The sequence below is a fragment of the Crocodylus siamensis genome, chromosome 1 (genome assembly GCF_052110815.1).
Source record: "Crocodylus siamensis isolate JL-2025a chromosome 1, ASM5211081v1, whole genome shotgun sequence".
Classification (NCBI taxonomy): Eukaryota; Metazoa; Chordata; order Crocodylia; family Crocodylidae; genus Crocodylus; species Crocodylus siamensis.
In genome coordinates, this window is record NC_143395.1 from 46,394,136 (window position 1) to 46,415,835 (window position 21,700).

A 21,700-nucleotide genomic window follows, 5' to 3' on the forward strand; every position below is an offset into this window, starting at 1 on the left:
ACAGGTTTAGACTAGATGACCTCCTGAGGTCCCTTCCAACCCTCATTTTCTGTGAGTCTATGATTCAAACAGCACAGGAAAGGACAAGCAGGTCTCAGAATGTGAGAAGTGGAAGAAGCTTGCTGGTAGGTATCAAGCTGGGGACTCAGTACATGTCTACTAATCTTCTCCAAACTCATCAGTAATTCTTACAATGGTCACCATTTAATTCACAGCATCTGCATCCCCTTTGCCTGTTACACAGCTTGAAATACCTTAGGAATTTCTCCTAATACCATATATTCCTTGTTCAGTTGTTCACTTACATATTTACTTTTAAGGCTATTATTAAAACAACACTTGAATTCTCATTTGGTTTAGAAATCTGTTTGTGTGCAACTCACAATTATATTTCACTTTCTCATGTGATACATGCCCATTGCATATTGTTAACAAAGATAACTCAAGTGTGGGACACTGTCAGGTTCAAAGATAGATCTGTGACATTTAATTTCTCCCTTTTAAAATGTGTTAGTCACAAGGCCAGAAATAAGGGGATATATAAATAAAGATTAATAAAAAGTGCAACCCAGCTATTATCAGGGTTCATATTACAGTAGACCCAGTTACACTGAGGCACTTGGGTATTCCAAGAAATTGTAGGACTGAACACCACTAAAGAGAATTAACTAATGTAACACATGAATTTGTGTCTCATTAATTATCTATGCACAGCTGAACTATGAGAATTTAAAGTTTAAAAATGTTTTGCTAGAAAAAACATCTGTTTTGTGAAGACTAAAACAAAGCAAGCATTGAATACTTTAGCCACTCTTTGCTCTTCATCTTCTGTTATTTGCTCTTCTTCATTAGGTACCAAGAATGTACTTTTTTTTTTTATCATAGAACTGTTTTCTTGCTGGTTTTTATGTCTCTCACTAGCTGCAAGTCATTCTGAGGCTTAGTGTTTCTCATGTTATCTCTATGAGTCTGTCTTATTCTTTTATACACATCTTTATTCCTCTTGTACATTTTTTCCACAGCTTGCATAACATCTTTTTAAACGCTCAAGTCCTTAAAGATGTCATGATATAGCTATATTGGTCTTTTACTATGCTTCTTATCTATCCTGTGCATCAGGATAGTTTGTCATTGTCCCTTTATTATAGTTTCTTTCACCCACTGCCAGCTCTCTCTCGTTCCTTTATTTGATAGATTATCTTCCCAAGTGACACTACCTCCCATTCCTGTGCATTTGTTGAAGTGTGTTTCTTTGAAGTCCAGTATCCTTATTCTGCTGCTCCTTTTCTTTAAATATGAGTTCACTATTTAGAATGTATGACACTGAATGAAAAATCAAAGGTGGACGATAACTTAGTTGTAAGCAGGCATGAAATGATCATGAGTTCAGTGATCATTTCATGCTTGCTTACAACTAAGTTACCTTCCACTTTTGATTTCTCATTCAGTTGCATACACTCTAAAATAGCTGCTTCCCTTGTAACACCCTCCCTCTTCTGGAACATGTTGCCTCCAACACATTCTAACAACTGAAGAGTCTCTCTGAGTATGTCTACATGGCAGCACTAACATGCCAGGAGAAGCCCAGCCTCAAGCACACTGCAGGCACCTGCTTCTACATGCATGCGCCAAATATGGAAGTGATTTGGTGGAGCCACTCCAGGGCCCGCTTCCACCACTGCTCAAGTAATCCAAAAACAGATTGCTTAAGAGCCACAGCAGGTGGGGTGCCCTAGAGCTACTTTACTACTTCTTTTCCAGGTATGGTATGGGGGAGTAGAAGCTGCTTCACCACCTCCTTTCCAGGCATGGCATGGGTGAGTAGTAGTAGTTAGGTAGGATGCTCAAGAGCATTCACCCGAGTAAGGGGCATGCTGCAAGTGTACCCCATGTTCTGCTGCATTGCTTTCTAACAGACACTCAAGAAACTGATATTCCCCATAGCCACTGAGTCCTGCTCATCGAACAGGAGTCTGATAGCACTTTAGGCACCTAAATCACAAAAACCAATCCAAGTCAACCTTACATTTGGTATGCATCTTTATTTCAGCCTCATAAAACCCCTAGATTTCTAAACTTAGATTCCTGTGTATGCTCAGAAGAAATCTAGTTTGCATCTACTGCCTAAGTACCACTGCAATCCAGGTAAGAGCTCGGACAGTGTTTAAACTGCAGAAATCCTTGATGTCAAATCCTTTAGGTATATGAAAGCCATGTCTAAACCACAATTCAGTATTCAGAACAGCTGGGTACAGGAGTATGAGTTCTAGGATCCTGTTTGAGGGTTATTTTTGTTTTTTATTTAATGTTAAATGCATATATAATCCAGTGAGCAGCAAGCAGAGTTGAGGAACTTCTCCAGTGCATGGGAGTGCCCTCATTATTGGGCGACAATCATGGTCACTCTTCTGACTCCATGACTCCTGGTTTCCTGGCTGCATAGAAAGCTTGGCTTTATCAGCAGACAATTGGAAAATGTAGTCTATTTTGTTGTCTGATAATAAGAACGCTTTCCAAGAGGCAACAGCAGTTTGAATCCCCTCAGGGTGAGGAGGGCTTAGAACCTACACACGTATTCTAACTACCGAACTACTACACAGAAAAAGTGGATGATGCCACACCATGATAATGTTGTTGAGCAAGAGTGACCATGGGTGCTGCATTTTGTACTGAACTCATAGCTGTTGGTTGCTGTATTTTGTACTGAACTCTGCACTGTTAAATACTTACTCTCTGGGCAATCAGCATCCTGACTCAACACACACACTTATGCCAAAACTCTGTTTCAGCCAAGGCATCTAATGCATGGTGGCTAGCAAAGTCCTGACCTACACAACCATGATCAGAGTTCACTTGTGTACATACAGTTCTTCTATATTTTCAGTAGGGTGCAATTAGACAGGACTGATACTCAAAGGGCACCTATACATATGCTCCAGGGTGCAGGGGGGAGTATTTAAATTAAAGCAGCTCTCGGAAGCTGCTCTAACTAAACCACCCACAGTGGCTTATGTATTTAGCATCCCACATTTCAAAATGGCAGGCAGAAGGGTGAGCTTTAACTAAAGCTCATTTGATGAGCTTTAGTTAAAGCATCCCCACTACCATTTGAAATGTGGGGATATTGAATACATGAGATGCTGCAGCATGCTGGAGCATTTTGATTAGAACGCTCTGGCAGACTTGATGAATTGCATCTACTCTGACGTGATCTAATCAGAATGTGTCAGAGCACGTGTAAAAGTGCCCAAAGGTTTTCCAACAGTGCAGTCAGGACATCTATTTCAGCCCAACAGGGCTGAAGTTCCAAACAGACAGAACAGCTGCATAAAGAAGAAACCTGCTCTCCATCTCAAATGCTTTTTACAGTTTTCCCAATGACTCTATGAAGCAAAATGCAGAAACAACATCAGAAGCAAGGGCTCACTTACCCCTGTCACAGAGAAGCATCCACTCCCCTGAATCATGAGTATCCCTCTTTCTTGTTTTTCCTTCTGTCTCAGGATGCTTTATGCTACTTACTAGCCTAAATGCAACCAGAAGGGGTCTTAAGTTCTGCCTGGCTTATGGCCTATTGATAAGGCTGCTGTTCTGGGAAGTTCAACTCCCTTCAGGGTGAAGTAAACCTAGAACCTGGATTTCTCAGATCTCCCCTGTCCTGGAGAAAAGGTGGGTAGCATCACTTTAGCTGTTCAGTTATGACTTTTACTTATCTACAATTTTGGGGGTCTTCACAAAACTTCAGAGTGGCCATAGCAAAGATGAATCACAAGAGTTTAAAGGTAGTCTTGAGGTGATGTTATGGCTGTGATGGTCCAGGAAATAAGGAAGAGGCAAGAATTTTTGTGGGGAATATCTTTTATTGGACCAATTAAAATAGATGGTTTGGATAGATGTGAGCAAGCTTTTTGTTATCACAGTATCCATCCTCAGACCTCTGGGAGAGGAGCAGATACAGCAGAGCTTAGTAGCAGAAGGAACAAAAGCTCATTTAAATGTTTGTATGTAAACAAAGTAGGATATAAGAGAAACTATCAGGTAGCTAACAGGCAGAAGAGATGCAGTAAAAACCTGATAAAAAAGGAGCAAGATTGTTCAGGAGAAACATTATCACCTGTGAAGTGCGAAAGTTATTGAAGTCATCATTGTCTATGTTGAGCCCCTAGTACTTGGTGGCCAGTAAGTGATGTACAGTATTTCTCTTCCCACGCTCATCTGGTCGGGATGTTGGGTAGAGGTCAGGCAGTGAATGATTTTCTGTGAACAAAATTCTCTTATCTGTGTTCTAATGTGTCTGCCCTTTTTCTTTTATCTTTTTAGTTACAATTCATTTTAGCATGTTGTTTTCATTTGATTTCATGCTCATAACTGCTATGAGGGCATTTGGTGCTCTGGATAAGGTACAGATAGACCTATGAATGATCCACAGATTCTGATGGTAAATGTAAATGAGACTATAATGGTGTACTAAGGGAGTGAGATGATAAATGTAAATAGAAGTGTAAATGGATCTAAACACCCAGAAGAACAGTAAACCACTTCTGAGTATGCACAGTAAAGATCAATTTAGTTGCATAAAGTGAAAATGTAGCCATGTAAGGCTATATGTGATTAAGGCTCTTAGGTGTGGTGAAACAGGATCACTCCACTTTATACACTGTATAAATTGTACGCTGTACAGCTTTATACGCTGTATGATTGTCTTACACCGCATCTGATTATGTAAGCTCAAATTCATGAAAGCTTATGCTCTATCTATACCTAATTTAGTTAGTCTGTAAGGTGTATATCTCTACCCTGCCTTCTGCCTGACTTCAGACTAACATGGCTAACTACCTCTCCCTGTGAAGCTGAATGCCCCTAGCTGATTTAGATTCCCCGGAGCTGTATAATCAACCCTTACGAATTTCAGCAATGAAATAGAATTCTGCCTTTGGTGTGCAGCCTTGAGTCAAATACTTAAGGTCTAGAGAGACATAACAGTTCAGATGCACCTCTGTGTCTAAGCATATAATGTTCACCTCTACGTTCAGCACATGGGTACTCTGTCACCCCTCTGAAACACCTAACACTTTCTACTGTGTAAGTTTGCCAGGGTGGATGACCACTTTCAGGGAAGAAACCTACATTGTAGGAGTGCTAAAGACTAAGGCATTTATGAGAATAATCTGGATCTGGCCTTTGTACCCAAAATCTTCCTTGGTTTCACTCAAAGAGCTCTGTACATTCAGAAGAAATGCAGGAACATGCCCTTGGAATACCCATCACAGTACCTTTGACATCTATTTTCTTTAGTGGTACTCACAAGGCATCACCTTGCCATTGAAAATTACAAACTGTTTGAATGCTGTAATCATTTCTCATTTTGAAGAGCTAGACATAGCATAAGTCAAATCATATCATCTTGTTAAGGTCTAGGGAAATAAAATCAATCACTGGTTAAAGTCAAGATACTTGACACAGTAAGTAGATGAGGGCTGACAACAGTGTTTGCTTTTCTATAAATTGTGATTCTTAAATTCTCTAAACTCAAAAGTAATCTGTATACTCACCTGTTAGATATTCAAGTTACAGTGAACATCCCTAAAAGCCAGTGTAACCCCTTGTATTGTAGAAGGAACTTTTCTAAATACCTCCTTCTTGGGGAGGTCAGTGAGACCCTCTTGGGCATGCACAGTGGTAATACAGTGCAAATATGTTTGGTGTACCATTAAGGTCAGGGGGAAGAGGGTATATGGCTGTTGGGCCCAGAGGGGAGTGGTCTAAGACAGCTCTCTGTGAGCAGGCGCAGGGTCTGGTAAATTGTAATGAACTGTCATTTTTGAAAACACTGACCAAAGATGCACGAGTTCTGGCTTCTGCTGGTAGAGAGGTAAAAAAGAAAATCTGTCCAGTGTCCTAGGAACTGAAGGAGGTTGGGGGAAAATATGAATGACTTCCCTCAGCCAGAGAGGTATGCATCCTGCCCTGAGCAGTGGCTGGGAGGAAAAAGAGACAGACATGTTGGACCCAATCTGCTGTGAACGGGACTCAAAATACAAGGAACATCAGGGATGGAAAAGCTGGTTAGCAGCTTATTTGCTACCAAGGAGCAATATAATGCATCTATGTAGCTAATGTGAACTTTAATGTTTTTTTCTTCTTTGTAAGGTTTTCATTTATGGTTCACTTGTTATTCTATTTGTTATTATAGTAAAGAGAGAAATTTGGGTCAGTTTTTTAATTATTCACTAAGAAAAATTTGATGCCAGTATATATATCTATCCACACCAGCAACACCGTGTGTGTGTGTGTGTGTAAATATATACATACAAATATATATATTACATACACATACATATACACACACGCATGCACACATGAAGTGAGTGCTGAGAGGTTGTGCATTTGGCATTCCATAACCCTCTCACTGATGTTTATTGTTTCAGAGGATAACTGCATTTAATTTGAGGCCCCATTTTGCTCTTATGTTTACTTAAACAGTCAGATACCTGTATCATGTACCTGAAGGCAGGTTTTGACTCTCTTAATACACTCTGTAAAGTAAAATCCCATGGTATATTTATGTTCAATGTGTGATCCTACTGACTGTATGGAATGCTAATACAGGCAGCAACTTTACTCTCATGGGAGATAACAACATATTTCACATTGGCTCCCCTGAGAGCAGGATTAAACTAGCACATATCTAAGTGAATAAATAAATAATAAATAAATGGACTAGATAAATTTGCATATATTAGAAATGTATAGAAAATAAAGTATAACTCAATGAATAATTTAACACTGATTAAAAAAGCACCATTTCATTGCAAACGGTGAAATTATATCTTATCTGTTAAAATCTCAAGTGGGTAAATAATAAAATATTAATTAAATTCTATGCTAATTCAGAGTTCATTACAAACAAATCCACAAGAAAGAGAATGATTTAATATATTGGCTTGTAATAGATATTTTTTATTGCTGATAGCTCCTTTCTCATCATACATTACAACTCATTATACACTTGTTCATCTTATATTTATCAATTTTTATTAAAGAAATGGAGCATCAACATAACAATGACTATTAAAAAGAAAAAAACAATAACATGGTACATCAGACAAATATTCAACCAGAACACTAGTTGAATATGTTATCTGGGGAAATACATGTTTAATGCATTATGTATATTCATTACATATCTACTACTTACCTTCCAAATTCTTATTTCTAATAGAATTTATATATATTAAATGTGATCAAATTAACCTCAGTATCATGACATAATTTTTATTTGTTTGGTGTGCACACTTTCTTCATTTCGGTTATCATCTGTGGAACAATGCAGTTTTATTATCTCAACCTCCTACCCATATTCTGCCTCTCCTCAGTTAGTCAACATCCTTTCTGTTCTCAAATAATTTAAAGATCTGTCATCCTCCAGTAAGATTTTATTAAATAAATCAGAGATTCTATGAGTGAAAAAATAATGAATAATCAGGATATCCAACCTGGGATGGATGGGCTGCGAGGTAAGTATGCAAATTTACAAGAAATACGAAAGAGAAAGCAAATATATTTTCAAATCAATAAGATTTGTTCAAGATCTTACTTCTGCATTCCTCAGAAAGGATGGCTCAAAGGAGAAATTCTGGCCAGACAACACTTTTTAGAAAAAGTAGAACCACGTAATGGATAAACCAACTAAGAGGAGCTAAAACTTTGTACCAGCTGCCAAGGCAAGAGGACCTCCTGAATACTGAGAAAAGATAAAAGAAAGGTGAAATATTCAGGTATAACCAGTAAGGAAGTGGCAGGCACTGCAAAAGTGGATAGTCACAGAGAGCTGAGTGTGCTTTTCTGATCCTAGGACTGGTTTTTAAATGGACTTGTCCCCTGCCTAGGCTAGAGTCATCTGGGGAACACTATGAATTACTGCATTAATTGCAACAACCCTTGATGGTGGCAGGGACTGTCAGGTCAGCCAGAACCTTGACACAGTCCCTACCTAGACCAGCCTCATCTGCTCAGTTAGGGAAGTCCTCTGTCCCTTCTGCATAGCCTTACATACCATTCCCCCTGCCCCACAAAGGAAAATAAAATTTGACTTTATAAAACATGTTTTGAAAATGAAATGCTACAGGATACGGATTTTTAAAAAGTGGTCAAAGATAAACTAGTGTTCAATGCTTTTGAAAGCCTCACCCATTAAAAATATCTACAGGCATAAATATTTGTAAGGCCCAAAGATGAAGAGTTTTATCTTTTCAAAGGTTAAAAAGAAAATGCTGGTGAAAGTTATGTCCTTTGATAAGATACGGTGTACCTACAGAACAAACTTGAAGCAAGGAAACAATTGCATTCTATTGGAATGGGTTCTTTTTTCATATAAATGCATACCTGTGTCATTCATAAAATCCCTGATCCAAGTGACCGTATACTAATAGTTCTATTTAGAGATATGCACCAGAATCTAACAGAGTCAGGTTTCAGATATTCACTCAATCTCTACAGCACTATACAACAATTCTACAATCTACAGCACACTCTTTTCTGTTATAAGTGCTTTACTAGGTCGCAATAATAGGATTTTGAATATTGAATATTGCAACATTTTGCTTATTACAAAAAAATCGCAGAGCAAGTTTTATAAACATTTTGTCACAGGTAGGCCTTCTTGTCACAAAGGCCTCACAGAATGACTTGTGGGAAAATCCCTCCAAAAGGCTATGCAGGGAAGCCAGCAGGCAAGTCCTGTCTCCCGCCAGTGGGGCCCATTCTATTAGGAATGTGGTGAAACATAGAGCAGAGTTCACGCTGTTGTCTGTGGACCCAGCACATGCTTGCTGCCAATAATAGCATGTGGGCTAGCCAGATGGTGCTACTCCCTGGGAACATGATGTACCAGCCATTGGTAGACAGCCCCCTCTAAACTGCTCTGCAAAATAAGCCCTTCCCTGACATTTCAAGATTTAAAGGTGGCCTGTATAACACTCCCCCAATAGAAATGGAAGGCCTGAAAAGTGCCTCTTATAGAGGGGAAACGTTGGTCTTCTGATGCCATGGATCTGTCTTTTTCAGAGTGATGAACTCTGAAACTAATATTGTAACCACATTTTTGTAACCTTGAACTAAATTCAATTTTTCCACAGATTCTGTCACTATTTTTGATGCTGAAGCTCAGAAGGATCTTTGCTTCCACTTTGCTTCCACTGAAGCTCAGAAGGATATTTGCTTATTTAAAACATTTTTAAAAGCTCAGAAAGGAGAGTCAGAGATAATATTTTACTCTTTTCCCCCCTTTCCCTTTCCTAATATGATCTGATTCTGTATTCCTTTGATCCTTCTAAGCTACAACTATATCACTTTTTCCTACCCAACTCTTCACACTTCAACCATGACTCCTCTATTTTCCTTAGACAGCAGTAACTCAAGAACATTTTCACTGGCTTCAGTGGGACTTAGACTTCACCCTAGATATATGGGAATAAAATTACTGTTCTTACACATTTACACACTCTGGCAAGTCAAATGTACCTGTATACATTAGCCAAATAATGTGATTTACCAGTGCCTCTAGAAAAATCAGAAAACCTTCTCCAACAAACAAATGACTCAAAAAGCAAGAGACTGGAGTCCTTTAGCCAAAAGTTGCATAATGGGTGGAAATACATAATTAAAAAATAGTCCAAATGTTAACTAGGAAACACAACAGCAAAGTGTAAAGTCAAGTCTAAGATTTCACTTCATTAGTGTAGTGATGCTTGACCTTCTGGCCCTGCAGGCTAGATAACTGGTGACTTTATGGCTCATTATAATCTACCTGATCTTTTCTAAACTTGTCATCCCACAGGAGTTAATGGGCCTCTCTTCTTTTTCAGAGTCTTGATGTTCTGCCATTTAAACTATCCTTGGTTCTGCCATGCTGCTCCTAGTAATGAAGCTCCTATTTCACAGCCCTGCAAATTGTTTTTAAGTCATTCCAATAAAGCTATATTTGTTTTTGCTTCAATCTCAAGATGAATGATACAGCCCTAGGCCCCTACCATATTAGTAAAGCTTTAAGTTTTATTTTTAACCGGAAGAAAACCTGTTGTTTTATATATGATGATGCACCTCACCACCTGCACTGCCCTTTTCAAAATTCTAGATCTGCTCATGCCTGTAGGTGAACTTCTACACCACTAACACATTTTGGATCTATCAGCATCTTTTCTCTTGGTAAAGAAGAATCCTGTAGAATAGGATTTTATTTTTTGTTTTCTGGCTATTATGTGTTGACTACTGTAAATACATATATAATTGGTTTTAAACTTGGCTTTAAAAGTTGTACAAAAGAGCTCTTAGTCACCAGTCCTCCTGTCTCCTCCCACAATTAAAAAAAACCCCATCTTATAAAATGCATCTCTAGTGTGCAAAAACATTTGTGCCCCTGAAACAAGGGAAACAATATTTGAAATCACAGAGGAAAAAAAAGTGGAGGTTAATCTAAGGACTGCCTTCTTGCTGACTACTGGCAGTCAGTTACTTAGTAACAGTATTGCTTACTATTTCTTAAAACAATATGAATTTGCCTGGAGGTTTGGATGATGGGCATATTTCTTCCAAAATCACATGTATAATAAAATCCAGAAAGCTAACAGTGGCAGTACTGCATCTTACACCTGCTGCTTGTTAGCTGGTACAAGTCCTTCTGCACGTGGATATGTCCATTTGAGTGTTCACAAAGTTAAGGTGAAAGTTGTCAAAGCAGATGGGGAGCCTCGGAGCAGCTGCTATACACAGCATGATTCCTTGGGGTCTATCAGATCTACAAAAGGTAATCCATCTGGAAGACACTACTGGAATAACCAATATTAACTTTTGCTCCCTGACCTATCCCTCACACTGCTCAATTGAGGGTTGTACCCACCTGCGGTAAGGAACCTACTGACAGAATAACTGTTAATGGAGTCATGCTGCTAGGACCTAAAAGAAAAGAGTGGAAGACAAGTTTCTTCCCAAGGACAAGATTTATGCCAAGGATTTAGAATCATACACTCACAGAAAATTAGGGTTTGAAGGGACCTCACGAGGTCATCTAGTTCAAACCCCTGCTCAAAAAGAACTGCATCTCAACTAAATCATGCCAGCTAAGGCTTTGTCTAGCCGGGTCTTAAAAATCTCCAAGGATGGAGATCCTACAACCTCTCTGGCCAGTGATTTCATAGACATTAGGGCTGGAAGGGACCTCAGAAGATCATCAAATCCAGCCCCCCACCCAAAGGGCAGGAAGTCAGCTGGGGTCATAGGATCCCAGCAAGATAAGCATCCAATTTGCTCTTGAAGGTGTTCAGTGAAGGTGCATGAACCACCTCTGATGGCAGGCAGTTCCAGACCTTGCAGGCTCGGACAGTAAAGAACTTCTTCCTTATGTCCAGCCTGAAACGGTCTTGCAGGAGTTTGTGACCGTTCGACCTCGTCATCCCAGATCCTGGTGCTCACCCCTGATAAACTTATAGGTGGCCATCAGATCACCCCTGAGCCTGCGCTTTTCCAGGCTAAAGAGCCCCATGGCTCTCAGCCTGTCATCGTAAGGTCTGTTTTCCTACCTCTGATCATGCGTGTGGCTCTTCTCTGGACTCTCTCAAGTTTCTCCACATCCTTTTTGAATTGTGGAGCCCAAAACTGGACATAGTACTCCAGCTGCAGCCTCATGAAGGCCGAGAACAAGGGGAGAATGAATTTACTACCCTCCTAGTGAGAAAATTCTTCCTAATATCTAACCTAAACTTCCCTTGCTGCAATTTGAGACCATTGTTCCTTGTTCTGTCATCTGCCATGACTGAAAATAGTCTAGCCCCATCCGCTTTTGAACCCCACTTCAGGTAGTTGAAGGCTGCTATTAAATTGCCCCTCAGTCTTCTCTTCTCAGGCTAAATAAACCCAGTTCCCTCAGCCTCTCCTTATAAGTCATGTACCCCAGTCCCCTAACCATTTTCACTGCCCTCTACTGGACACTCTCCAATTTATCCACATCCTTTCTCTAGTGGGGGGCCCTACTCCAGATGTGGCCACACTAGTGCCAAACAGAGGGGAACAATTATTTCCCTCAGTCTGCTGGCAGCATTCCTACTAATGTATCCCAATACGCTGTTAGCCTTCTTGGCAACATTGGCTCATATTCAGTTTAGTGTCTGTCCACTGTAACCCACAGGTCTTCTTCTGCAGAGCTGCTGCTTAGCCAGTTGGTCCTAAGCATGTACTGGTATTGTGTAATGGCATTGTTTTGTCTGAAATGCAGAACTTTGCACTTGTTTTTTGCTTGACCTCAAGAGATTTCTTTTGGTCCAATCCTCCAATTTATTGAAGTCTCTCTTAATCCTAACCCTACCCTCCAGCATATCTACTACTCCACCCAACTTGGTATTATCTTGCTGAGGGTGCATTCCATCCTATCTTCCAGGTTGATGATGAGGATATCAAACAAAACTAGCCCTGGAAACAACCCCTAGGGCACTCCACTTGAAACCCACTGGCAACTAGGCACTGAGCCATTAATTAATACCCGTTGAGTCTGACAATCCAGCCAACTTTCTACCCAATTTACAGTCCCTTCACCAAACTTCCTTAGCTTGCTTCCAAGAATGTTGTGGGAGATGGTGTGAAAAGCCTCGCTAAACTCAAATTATATCACATCCACTGCTCTTCCTGCATCCACAGGGAAGCTTTGCACAGCCCTACCCAGCCAGGCAGGCCTTAGTGCCAGGGGCTGCAGGGTCCCAGCAGGGAGCAGGATGGGCCTGTGGGTTGCTCGTCCAGGGGAGAGGAAGGGCCACTGCCCGCTGTGCAGGTAAGGAGACCCCCATGTGGATCTCTTATCCCAGTTATGCCGGGTTGCGGGGCAGGGAAGCAGCACAGAGCGGTGAACAAGCCTCTTGGTTCCTGCCACGCGACTTGGCTCCGCAGGTCTCCTTGCCACTGCTGCCCACTCCACGCTGCCCCGACAATGTGGAGCCAGGGCTTGTGGCAGGGATTCGCCAGCCCCCAGACAAATTCCCCAGCCCACCGACAGTTCAATTCCCCAGCTCTCTAATCATTCCCTCAGCTCTTCCCGAGGCCCACAGGCTCCTGCAGAAGCAGCCTGCTGAAAACCTGTGCGCAGATCAGGGGCCTGCACCAGCTGGGAAGAGCTGGGGAAATGATCAGTGACTGGGGGAAGCAATTAGTGGGGCTGACGGAAACCTGGTGGGATCCATCCCACGACTGGGCGGTACATATTGAGGGCTATAGATTGTACAGAAAGGACAGAGTGGGGAAAAGGGGGGAGGGGTTGCGCTCTATGTTAAGGAGCAATATACATCAACCCTCATCAAGACAGAATCAAAGGATGAGGAAGTAGAAGGACTGTGGGTTAGGCTACATGGGGGGCAAGGAGAAAAGGATTTGGTGGTAGGGGTCTGCTACAGACCCCCACATCAAGGGGAAGAAATAGATTTGGGGCTCCTGAGGCAACTCTCAGAGACCATAAAAGCTAAAGAGGCGGTGGTCATGGGGGACCTAAACTACCCGGACATCTGCTGGGAGACACAGACAGCAAAGTCCCACCGCTCACGCAGGTTTCTAACCTGTGTACAGGACCTCCACCTGACGCAGGAGGTACATGGTCCCACTAGGGGGAATGCCTTACTGGATCTGGTATTGGCAACGGGGGATGACATAGTAGGGGACCTACAGATCGGTAGCCATCTGGGGGACAGTGATCACCTAAAAGTACAATTCAACATAAGGCGTCGAGTGGGTAAGGTAACCAGTAGGGTGAACGTGCTGGACTTTAGGAAAGCTGATTTCAGCAAACTCAGGCGATTAGTGAAGGATGCACTGCAGAGTAGTAGTTTTGAAACGATGGGAGCCCAAGAAGGGTGGCTGTGCCTTAAGGAAGCTATCCTTCTCGCACAAAGCGAGACGATCCCCGTGCGAGGTAAAAGAGGGAAAGGGGCCAGGAGGCTTCCCTGGCTGACCAGAGAAATCCTGGGCAGACTAAGGGCCAAAAGGGGAGCACATAAAAAGTGGAAACAGGGAGAGATCACCAAAGAGGAATATACCTCTTCTGCTCGTGCTTGTAGGGAGGCAGTTAGACAGGCCAAAGCTACCATGGAGCTGAGGATGGCAACCCAAGTAAAAGACAATAAGAAATTGTTTTTTAGATATATAGGGAGTAAAAGGAAGGCCCAGGGAGGAATAGGACCCCTGCTAAATGGGCAGAAACAATTGGTGACGGACAGAGGGGACAAGGCTGAACTCCTCAACGAGTTCTTCGCCTCAGTGTTCCTAAGTGAGAGGCATGACAAGTCTCTCACTGGGAGTGTAGGGAGGCAGCAGCAAGGCACCAGACTTCCATGCGTGGACCCTGAGGTGGTGCAGGGTCACTTGGAGGAACTGGATGCCTTTAAGTCGGCAGGCCCGGATGAGCTCCATCCGAGGGTACTGAAGGCACTGGCCGACATCATTGCAGAGCCACTGGCGGGAATATTTGAACGCTCGTGGCGCACGGGTCAAGTCCCGGAGGACTGGAAAAGGGCCAATGTGGTTCCCATTTTCAAGAAGGGGAGGAAGGAGGACCCGGGTAACTATAGGCCAGTCAGTCTCACCTCCATCCTTGGCAAAATCTTTGAGAAAATCATCAAGGCTCACATTTGTGAGAGCCTGGCAGGACAAATTATGCTGAGGGGAAACCAGCACGGGTTCGTGGCAGGTAGATCGTGCCTGACCAATCTAGTCTCTTTTTATGACCAGGTCACAAAACGCCTCGACGCAGGAGGAGGGGTGGATGTCGTATACTTGGACTTCAGGAAGGCCTTTGACACGGTATCCCACCCCATACTGGTGAACAAGTTAAGGGGCTGTGACTTGGATGACTGCACAGTCCGGTGGGTGGAGAATTGGCTGGAGGGTCGCACCCAGAGAGTTGTGGTGGATGGGTCGGTTTCGACCTGGAAGAGTGTGGGCAGTGGGGTCCCGCAGGGCTCGGTGCTTGGACCGATACTCTTTAATGTCTTCATCAGCGACTTGGATGAGGGGGTGAAATGTACTCTGTCCAAGTTTGCAGATGACACTAAGCTATGGGCCGAAGTGGACACGCCGGAGGGCAGGGAACAGCTGCAAGCAGACCTGGACAGGTTAGACAAGTGGGCAGAAAACAACAGAATGCAGTTCAACAAGGAGAAATGCAAAGTGCTGCATCTAGGGAGGAAAAATGTCCAGCACACCTACAGCCTAGGAAATGACCTGCTGGGTGGCACGGAAGTGGAAAGGGATCTTGGAGTCCTAGTAGACTCCAAGATGAACATGAGTCGGCAGTGTGATGAAACCATCAGAAAAGCCAATGGCACTTTATCGTGCATCAGCAGATGCATGACAAATAAGTCCAAGGAGGTGATACTTCCCCTCTATCGGGCGCTGGTCAGACCGCAGCTGGAGTACTGCGTGCAATTCTGGGCGCCGCACTTCAAGAAAGATGCGGATAACCTGGAGAGGGTCCAGAGAAGGGCCACTCGTATGGTTAAGGGCCTGCAGGCCAAGCCCTATGAGGAGAGATTAGAGAAACTGGACCTTTTCAGCCTCCGCAAGAGAAGGTTGAGAGGCGACCTGGTGGCTGCCTATAAGTTCGTCAGGGGGGCACAGAAGGGAATTGGTGAGTATTTATTCACCAAGGCGCCCCCGGGGGTTACAAGAAATAATGGCCACAAGCTGGAGGAGAGCAGATTTAGATTAGATATTAGGAGGAACTTCTTCACAGTTCGAGTGGCCAAGCTCTGGAACGGGCTCCCAAGGGAGGTGGTGCTCTCCCCTACCCTGGGGGTATTCAAGAGAAGGTTGGATGTGTATCTAGCTGGGGTAATGTAGGCCCAGCACTCTTTCCTGCTTATGCAGGGGGTCGGACTCGACGATCTATTGAGGTCCCTTCCGACCCTAGCATCTATGAATCTATGAATCTATGAATCAGAGAGGTGGGGAATCAAACTGGGAGCTAGATGTCAATATCAAAACAGTCCTCTCCCCATCCCTCCACCCGTCTTTCCCCTCCCTCCTCTTAGTTTTTGCTTCCCTGCAAACCCAGCTCCGAAACGCCGAAATTCTCCAAAACGTTTTGGAACCTTCCAATTAGTTTCGAAGCTGTTTTGGAGCCTTCTGTTTTGATTTGGATTTGGTGTTTTGGGTGCCAAAATGGCCTGAAACACCTCTGAAATGAAATGGCTGCCAAAATTTCACATTGCTCTAGCAGCTATAGCTAAGAGTAAAGAAATAATTAAATAGCATTTTTCTCATAAACAAACTTTTGCAGTGGCATTTGAACATCAGAGCAGTTAATTAAACCTCAGACAGGACAATCTGTAAGAGACACAAATATAGTAATAGAAAAAGCCAATACATTTTAATTTAATGTCACTTATAGGTGAATTCTTTAATTTAATGTCACTTATAGGTCACTTATAGGTCCATGTACTAGAAAGGAACATATGAAACGATCGTGCAGTCCTTCTTCAGACAAATATCTGGGCTAGACAGCTGGCACTGAAGCAGTGGATTAAATTTAGAGCTTAAGGCCATGTGGTGAAGGTGAACTGACAGCCTTCGGCTGTCTGTTGACTAAAAGCTTCACGTCACTAAAATGATGTACTCTACACCTGGAGCTAAGTTCACTGCCATTCAATGGAATAATACTAGAAAGTGATTTTTATCTTGAGAAATTATTTATTTCTGCTTCACAAATAGCACACTGATGCCACTAGACTGATTCAGGTTCATCCTTTTCAAGGTTACAGAATAACATAGTTCCTTTTCCAAAGGAAAATGAATCATTTTAATTTCAGATAAGCATCCAAATAAATCACCTTGGAGTTTGAGATGTTCTAGGGCAATGGCACTGACCTGTACTGAAAAGGTTAGTAGCAATATTCTTCATTTTCCTCATTTCCCCAAAACATAGGCATGCCTATAACCCCCTTAAGCTCAAAATCTTTGTCTTGAAGATTCTGAGCTTGCTCTCAGCAATGTTATACGGCTCTTAAGTCACATATTTAGTAAAATACACAACCCAGCAAGGTAATATGCCATGTCACTAATGTGATAGAAATGTAAACTGACCTTCATAAGGTGCTGATTTATCCACTTTGTGAACGTTTTCTTTTGTACTTTGTCCCGTTCATCTGGGGGAGACAGACAAAGAAAAAAGAATGTTTAATACATCTGAAAACAACTCAGCACTGCAAAAAGATCTATATAGTTCATTTTATTAATAATAAATAAATGTCCAGGTAATGTTTGAATGAGAAATAAATCTGTAAGAGAGACAAATAAAGTAACAGAAAAAGTACTGGTAGAAGTATTTTTATGCATTGAAGTTTACTCAAAACATCATCTTAAGATAAAACACTTGGCGAGGCCAAGTCATATTAAAACTTCTTCTACTGTATAGAAAATCTCAGCAGAGCCCCTCTGCATGGAACAGAAGCACTTTAGGTTTCAAAGTGCAATGAGAGTATAAAGGTCACTCCCCAGGACAAGAATTTTGATGCTGCCATTCTCAAGACCACAAGAATCAAGAGGGATTTAGTATAAGCTGTAAATACACCTTTAAAATCTACTTATTTACTAAACTTTTTTACCAACAGAACTGATAGAATATAACAGCATAAACCAGGGTAAGAATGGATGTTGCCACTAATTCAGGGGTAGGCAAAATATGGCCTGCAGGCTGGATCTGGTCTGTGAGGCCATTCTACCCAGCCCGCAGGGCCCCTGAAAAAATTTAGGAAATTAATATTTATCTGTCCTTGGTTCCCGTCCAAAATGACAGGAGGCAAGGGCAGTAGGACCCAGGGGAAGCCCCGGCAGGCTCCTGCAACAGCAGGGCCCACCCAGCCCCATCCCCCCAGCTGGAGGGCTTCTGGTCTGGGACCATGCAGCTACCCCACGCTGTAAACTCAGATAAAAGGGGGTGGGGAAGGACAGGGAAGGACCCTGGGGAAAAGCTAAGTGCAGGGAAAAGCGGCCCCTCCCCCGCCCCAGTGCTCCCTGCTACAGCCGCTTGCAGCCTGCGTGGCGCTGTCCTGAGCAGGCACAGACAGCCCCACACTGGCTGCAAGCAGCTGCAGCACAGGGTGCTGGCTACGGGGCGGGCGAGGGGCCACTTTTCCTGAGCTCAGCACCAGCTTGTAACCACTCCTGCTGCCACCGGCTCCAGACTCACCCGGCGGGGATGCATGCAGTAGCAGCAGCTGTGGCCATGCCCTCACATGCCACGCCGGCTAGCGTTTGCCACCACCGCCTGTGTGCTGACCAGCGCGTGCTGACCAGCACGGTAAGCGGGGGGGGAGGGGGGAGGTCACAGCTGCTGCCACTGCAGCGTAGTCCCGATGGGTGAGCCTAGAGCCAGCAAGGGGCCCAAGCTGGCAGCAGGGGCGGGTTAAAAGCTGGTGCTGAGTGAGGGAAAACCAGCCCCTCACCCACCCTGTGGCCAGCGCCCCACACTGCAGTCGCTCACAGCCCACATGGGGCTCCCCATGCCTGCTCCAGACAGCCCCGTGCTGGCTGCAAGCAGCTCCAGCAGGGAGCACTGGCCATTGGGCAGGGGAAGGGTCACTTTTCCCCATGCTCAAGACCAGCTCCTTCCTGCCAGTGAGCAGGGGGTCAGGCTGCATGCTGCCCCCCACCCATACCGTGGGTTTGGGGTGGCACTGGGAGTGAGCGGGCGGGGAACCAGAGGGAGCACAGGACCCACACCAGTGTGTCCTGGGGCCAGCGGCAGCAGGGTCCAGAGCAGGGGTACAGGGTCCCAGCTGGAAGGGGCTCTATGGAGCTGGGCCAGCTCCCCCTGTCCCTGCTGGTGCAGCCCAGCCCAACTCCACAGACTCCTGCCAACCTGCACCCTGCTCTGAGCCCCACTGGTACTGGCCCTGGGACACTGGTCCCAAAACATTGGGACATCGGTCCCAAGATGGTGACCATAGGGCAGGGCACCTGTTAAGGGGTGGGGCTACCCATGCAGCCCTCAACAGCTTGCCAAAACTGGGTAAGCGGGGTAAGCGGCCCCTGCACTAGTTGGAAAGCTTATATAGGCACTTTCCACACATGTTCAATAAACACTATCTTTTGAATGAAGCTACAAAGGAAGGAGGGAAAAAGGTGTGGGATTCCTAAATACATATATAATTAGAAAATTATTAAACCCTCATTTTAAATATTTGAGGTCTTCCATATCAATGATATCACTGATCAGTATAGATACTCTCCATCTAAGGATGAAGTGAAAAATCCATCGCTGCAAAGTCTAAACTTACCCGATACAAAATCATATTAAAATCCAAACAGAAATCCAATATTGGTTTCAGTCATATACAATTACAATAAATTAAAGAATAAGGCCCAGGGAACACCTGCAAAATGGAGAAGGATGCCAGGCCTTCCTCTAAGCCCCTGCATATGTATGTACAAACCTGAGATTTCTGTTGTGTCAAGAGGACAATGGCCTCTTACACATTAGGTAAGTAAAAAAAGTTTTCTGCCCTCCTTCGCACCCGTGTGCGCCAGCCACAAGATTACCTCCTCTTCAGGAGCTGCAGAGCACATGCACTCCTACTAGAGTCTCCCCAGTACTATACCATATATACTCAGTGTGGCACAATCTGTCTTCCATAGTTATGCTACGGAGGATATAGACAGACAAAGTGCTTCAAATACTGCCTTTTTTTAATGTGGGGTAATAGTCGTGTTGTAGCCATTGACTTCAGTGAGATTTGTGGGAGCCCAACCCATCTGATAATAAAGCAATGCAACCAATGTCAGCAGTGCCAAAGATCTGTATATTGCCCTTGCAGATAAATTACACATAAATTCAGTTATATATAAACATTTTATTTCCCTGCTTTTTATGTTGAAAAACTGTGGCTGGACAGGTATGCAGCTCTATGCAAGCATACCTGGGAGAGCATAAATCCCAAAATTATAGCCAAACAAAAAAATGACTAGTAGGAATTAGACACTGGAAGACACTCTTAATACAATAGTTGAGTGGTTACAGCACTCACGTAGGAAATTTGAGACCTATGTTTGGGCTGAAGCTGGGACTTATTATCACCTAAATTGTGGCCTCATGGTTAGAGCACTCTGCCAGAGATGTAGATTCAAACCCTGTCTGTCTGGCTGAATCCAAGGCCTAAAACCTAGAGGTGTCATTTCCAGGTGAGTACCCCTAACCACTAAGCTACTGAGATAAAGCATAGAAGGAAGGTACTCCTCCTCTAGCATCTAGCACCTGCTAGTCATGGGTTTGGGGTTTTTTGGGGGGTGCTGCAATTCAGGACCTGTGCTCACCCAAATACAAGTATATGGCACCACATACCTGCCTCTCCAGAGTGCAGCCTACAGAGCATGCTTAGTCGTCACAGAGATGCCTGCATTTCCATACTGCATGCAGAACAAGAAAACAAGCTGCTTAAGTGCCAAAATTGGGACTTACATAGCTGCATGAGCACCATATTGGCATGTAAAGTTAAATAAGCCCATGCCCACACTATCCAGCCTAAGAAAAAGGGTGCATCTGCAGCACAAAATGAAGGGATTCTGCTCTCCATACGCAACACTACAGATCTATTCTGCAGAAGCATCTCCTGTCTTGGGGCTCCAGAAATACCTGCTCTAGAGCCCTATGCTTTCACTTATTTTGGAGGGGGCAGAAGGAGCACTTGCTGTATACTAGAGAGAATAAAGAAAAGCAGCCAGATAATAATGTGAATTTTTCTTCCCAGCTGCTGTTATAAGCAAAAGTGAAAATGTGAACCTTTTATTTCATTATTTAAAAAGAGATGACCCTGAGATTAGTTTAAAGCAGCAGAACTGGTATATAAGCATTACGTTAATGTTCCACTTAGAAGCCACTCACAGATTGAAATTCTTCAGTGTGTAGTGACTGTTCAATATGAAAGATTATGGTAGTGATGGCAATGTAGGATGAATGCAGTGTACAGGTACCATTCATTCAAATCTCTCAAGTTTTCAGGAACTTAACATGCAACACAAACTCTTTAAATATGTGACAGAATGAATGGCGCTATATTTGAGATAGAAAACTTAGCAAATTGGTCTATTCCCACAGAAAATTTGCTATAACCTTCACTCAGCATATCAGCATTCCTGGTCTCAGCTGTTTACCATAATAAGCAAGAAGTTCTGGCTTCGAAAATGAGGAGTATAGAAAATCTGAAGGATTCAAACTAAAAAGAAACCTGGGAAATATTTTCAGTTTCTTTATGGATAGATATTTTAAAGTAATATAAGCTTCCCAAATTATTCCAGCTTTCAAGCCTATAATGTATCTACACAGTATTATTGTGACACCAAACAATTATGCCTACCACAAAAGTATACACTTTGGGCAACGGTTCCACCACTAACAAAAATGTTTATATCTTATTAGCATCTGTTGTATCAATTAAGTTTTAGTCCATTTTCAATTACAATATTAATTTCAACATCATACAATTCCCAAGGGTCAAAGAACAATCCCATAAAGACGTGTCAATTATCTGTGATATACACAAAAAAAGTATGTGGCAAAAAAGGTGCCAGCTACAGACATGTAAAAGACAGAAACAAACAACTTTAATACAGTTTTGATAAAAGATAGAGACCAATGCCTTCAGAAATGGAAAAGCATATTAGGATAAAAATTCAC

The 21,700-nt window shown here is 43.1% G+C and overlaps 1 protein-coding gene across 21 annotated transcripts in view; it reads right to left on the reverse strand.

The window, feature by feature from the left end:
* The window catches only part of DST (dystonin), a 486,590-nt gene that overhangs the window by 310,213 nt on the left and 154,677 nt on the right, over positions 1–21,700 (reverse strand). For all 21 annotated transcript variants that reach the window (XM_090034292.1, XM_090034349.1, XM_090034342.1 and 18 more), the window contains one exon: positions 17,113–17,174. In XM_090034292.1, coding sequence (XP_089890418.1) covers positions 17,113–17,174 — 62 coding nt within the window. The remainder of the gene's footprint in view (positions 1–17,112; positions 17,175–21,700) is intronic.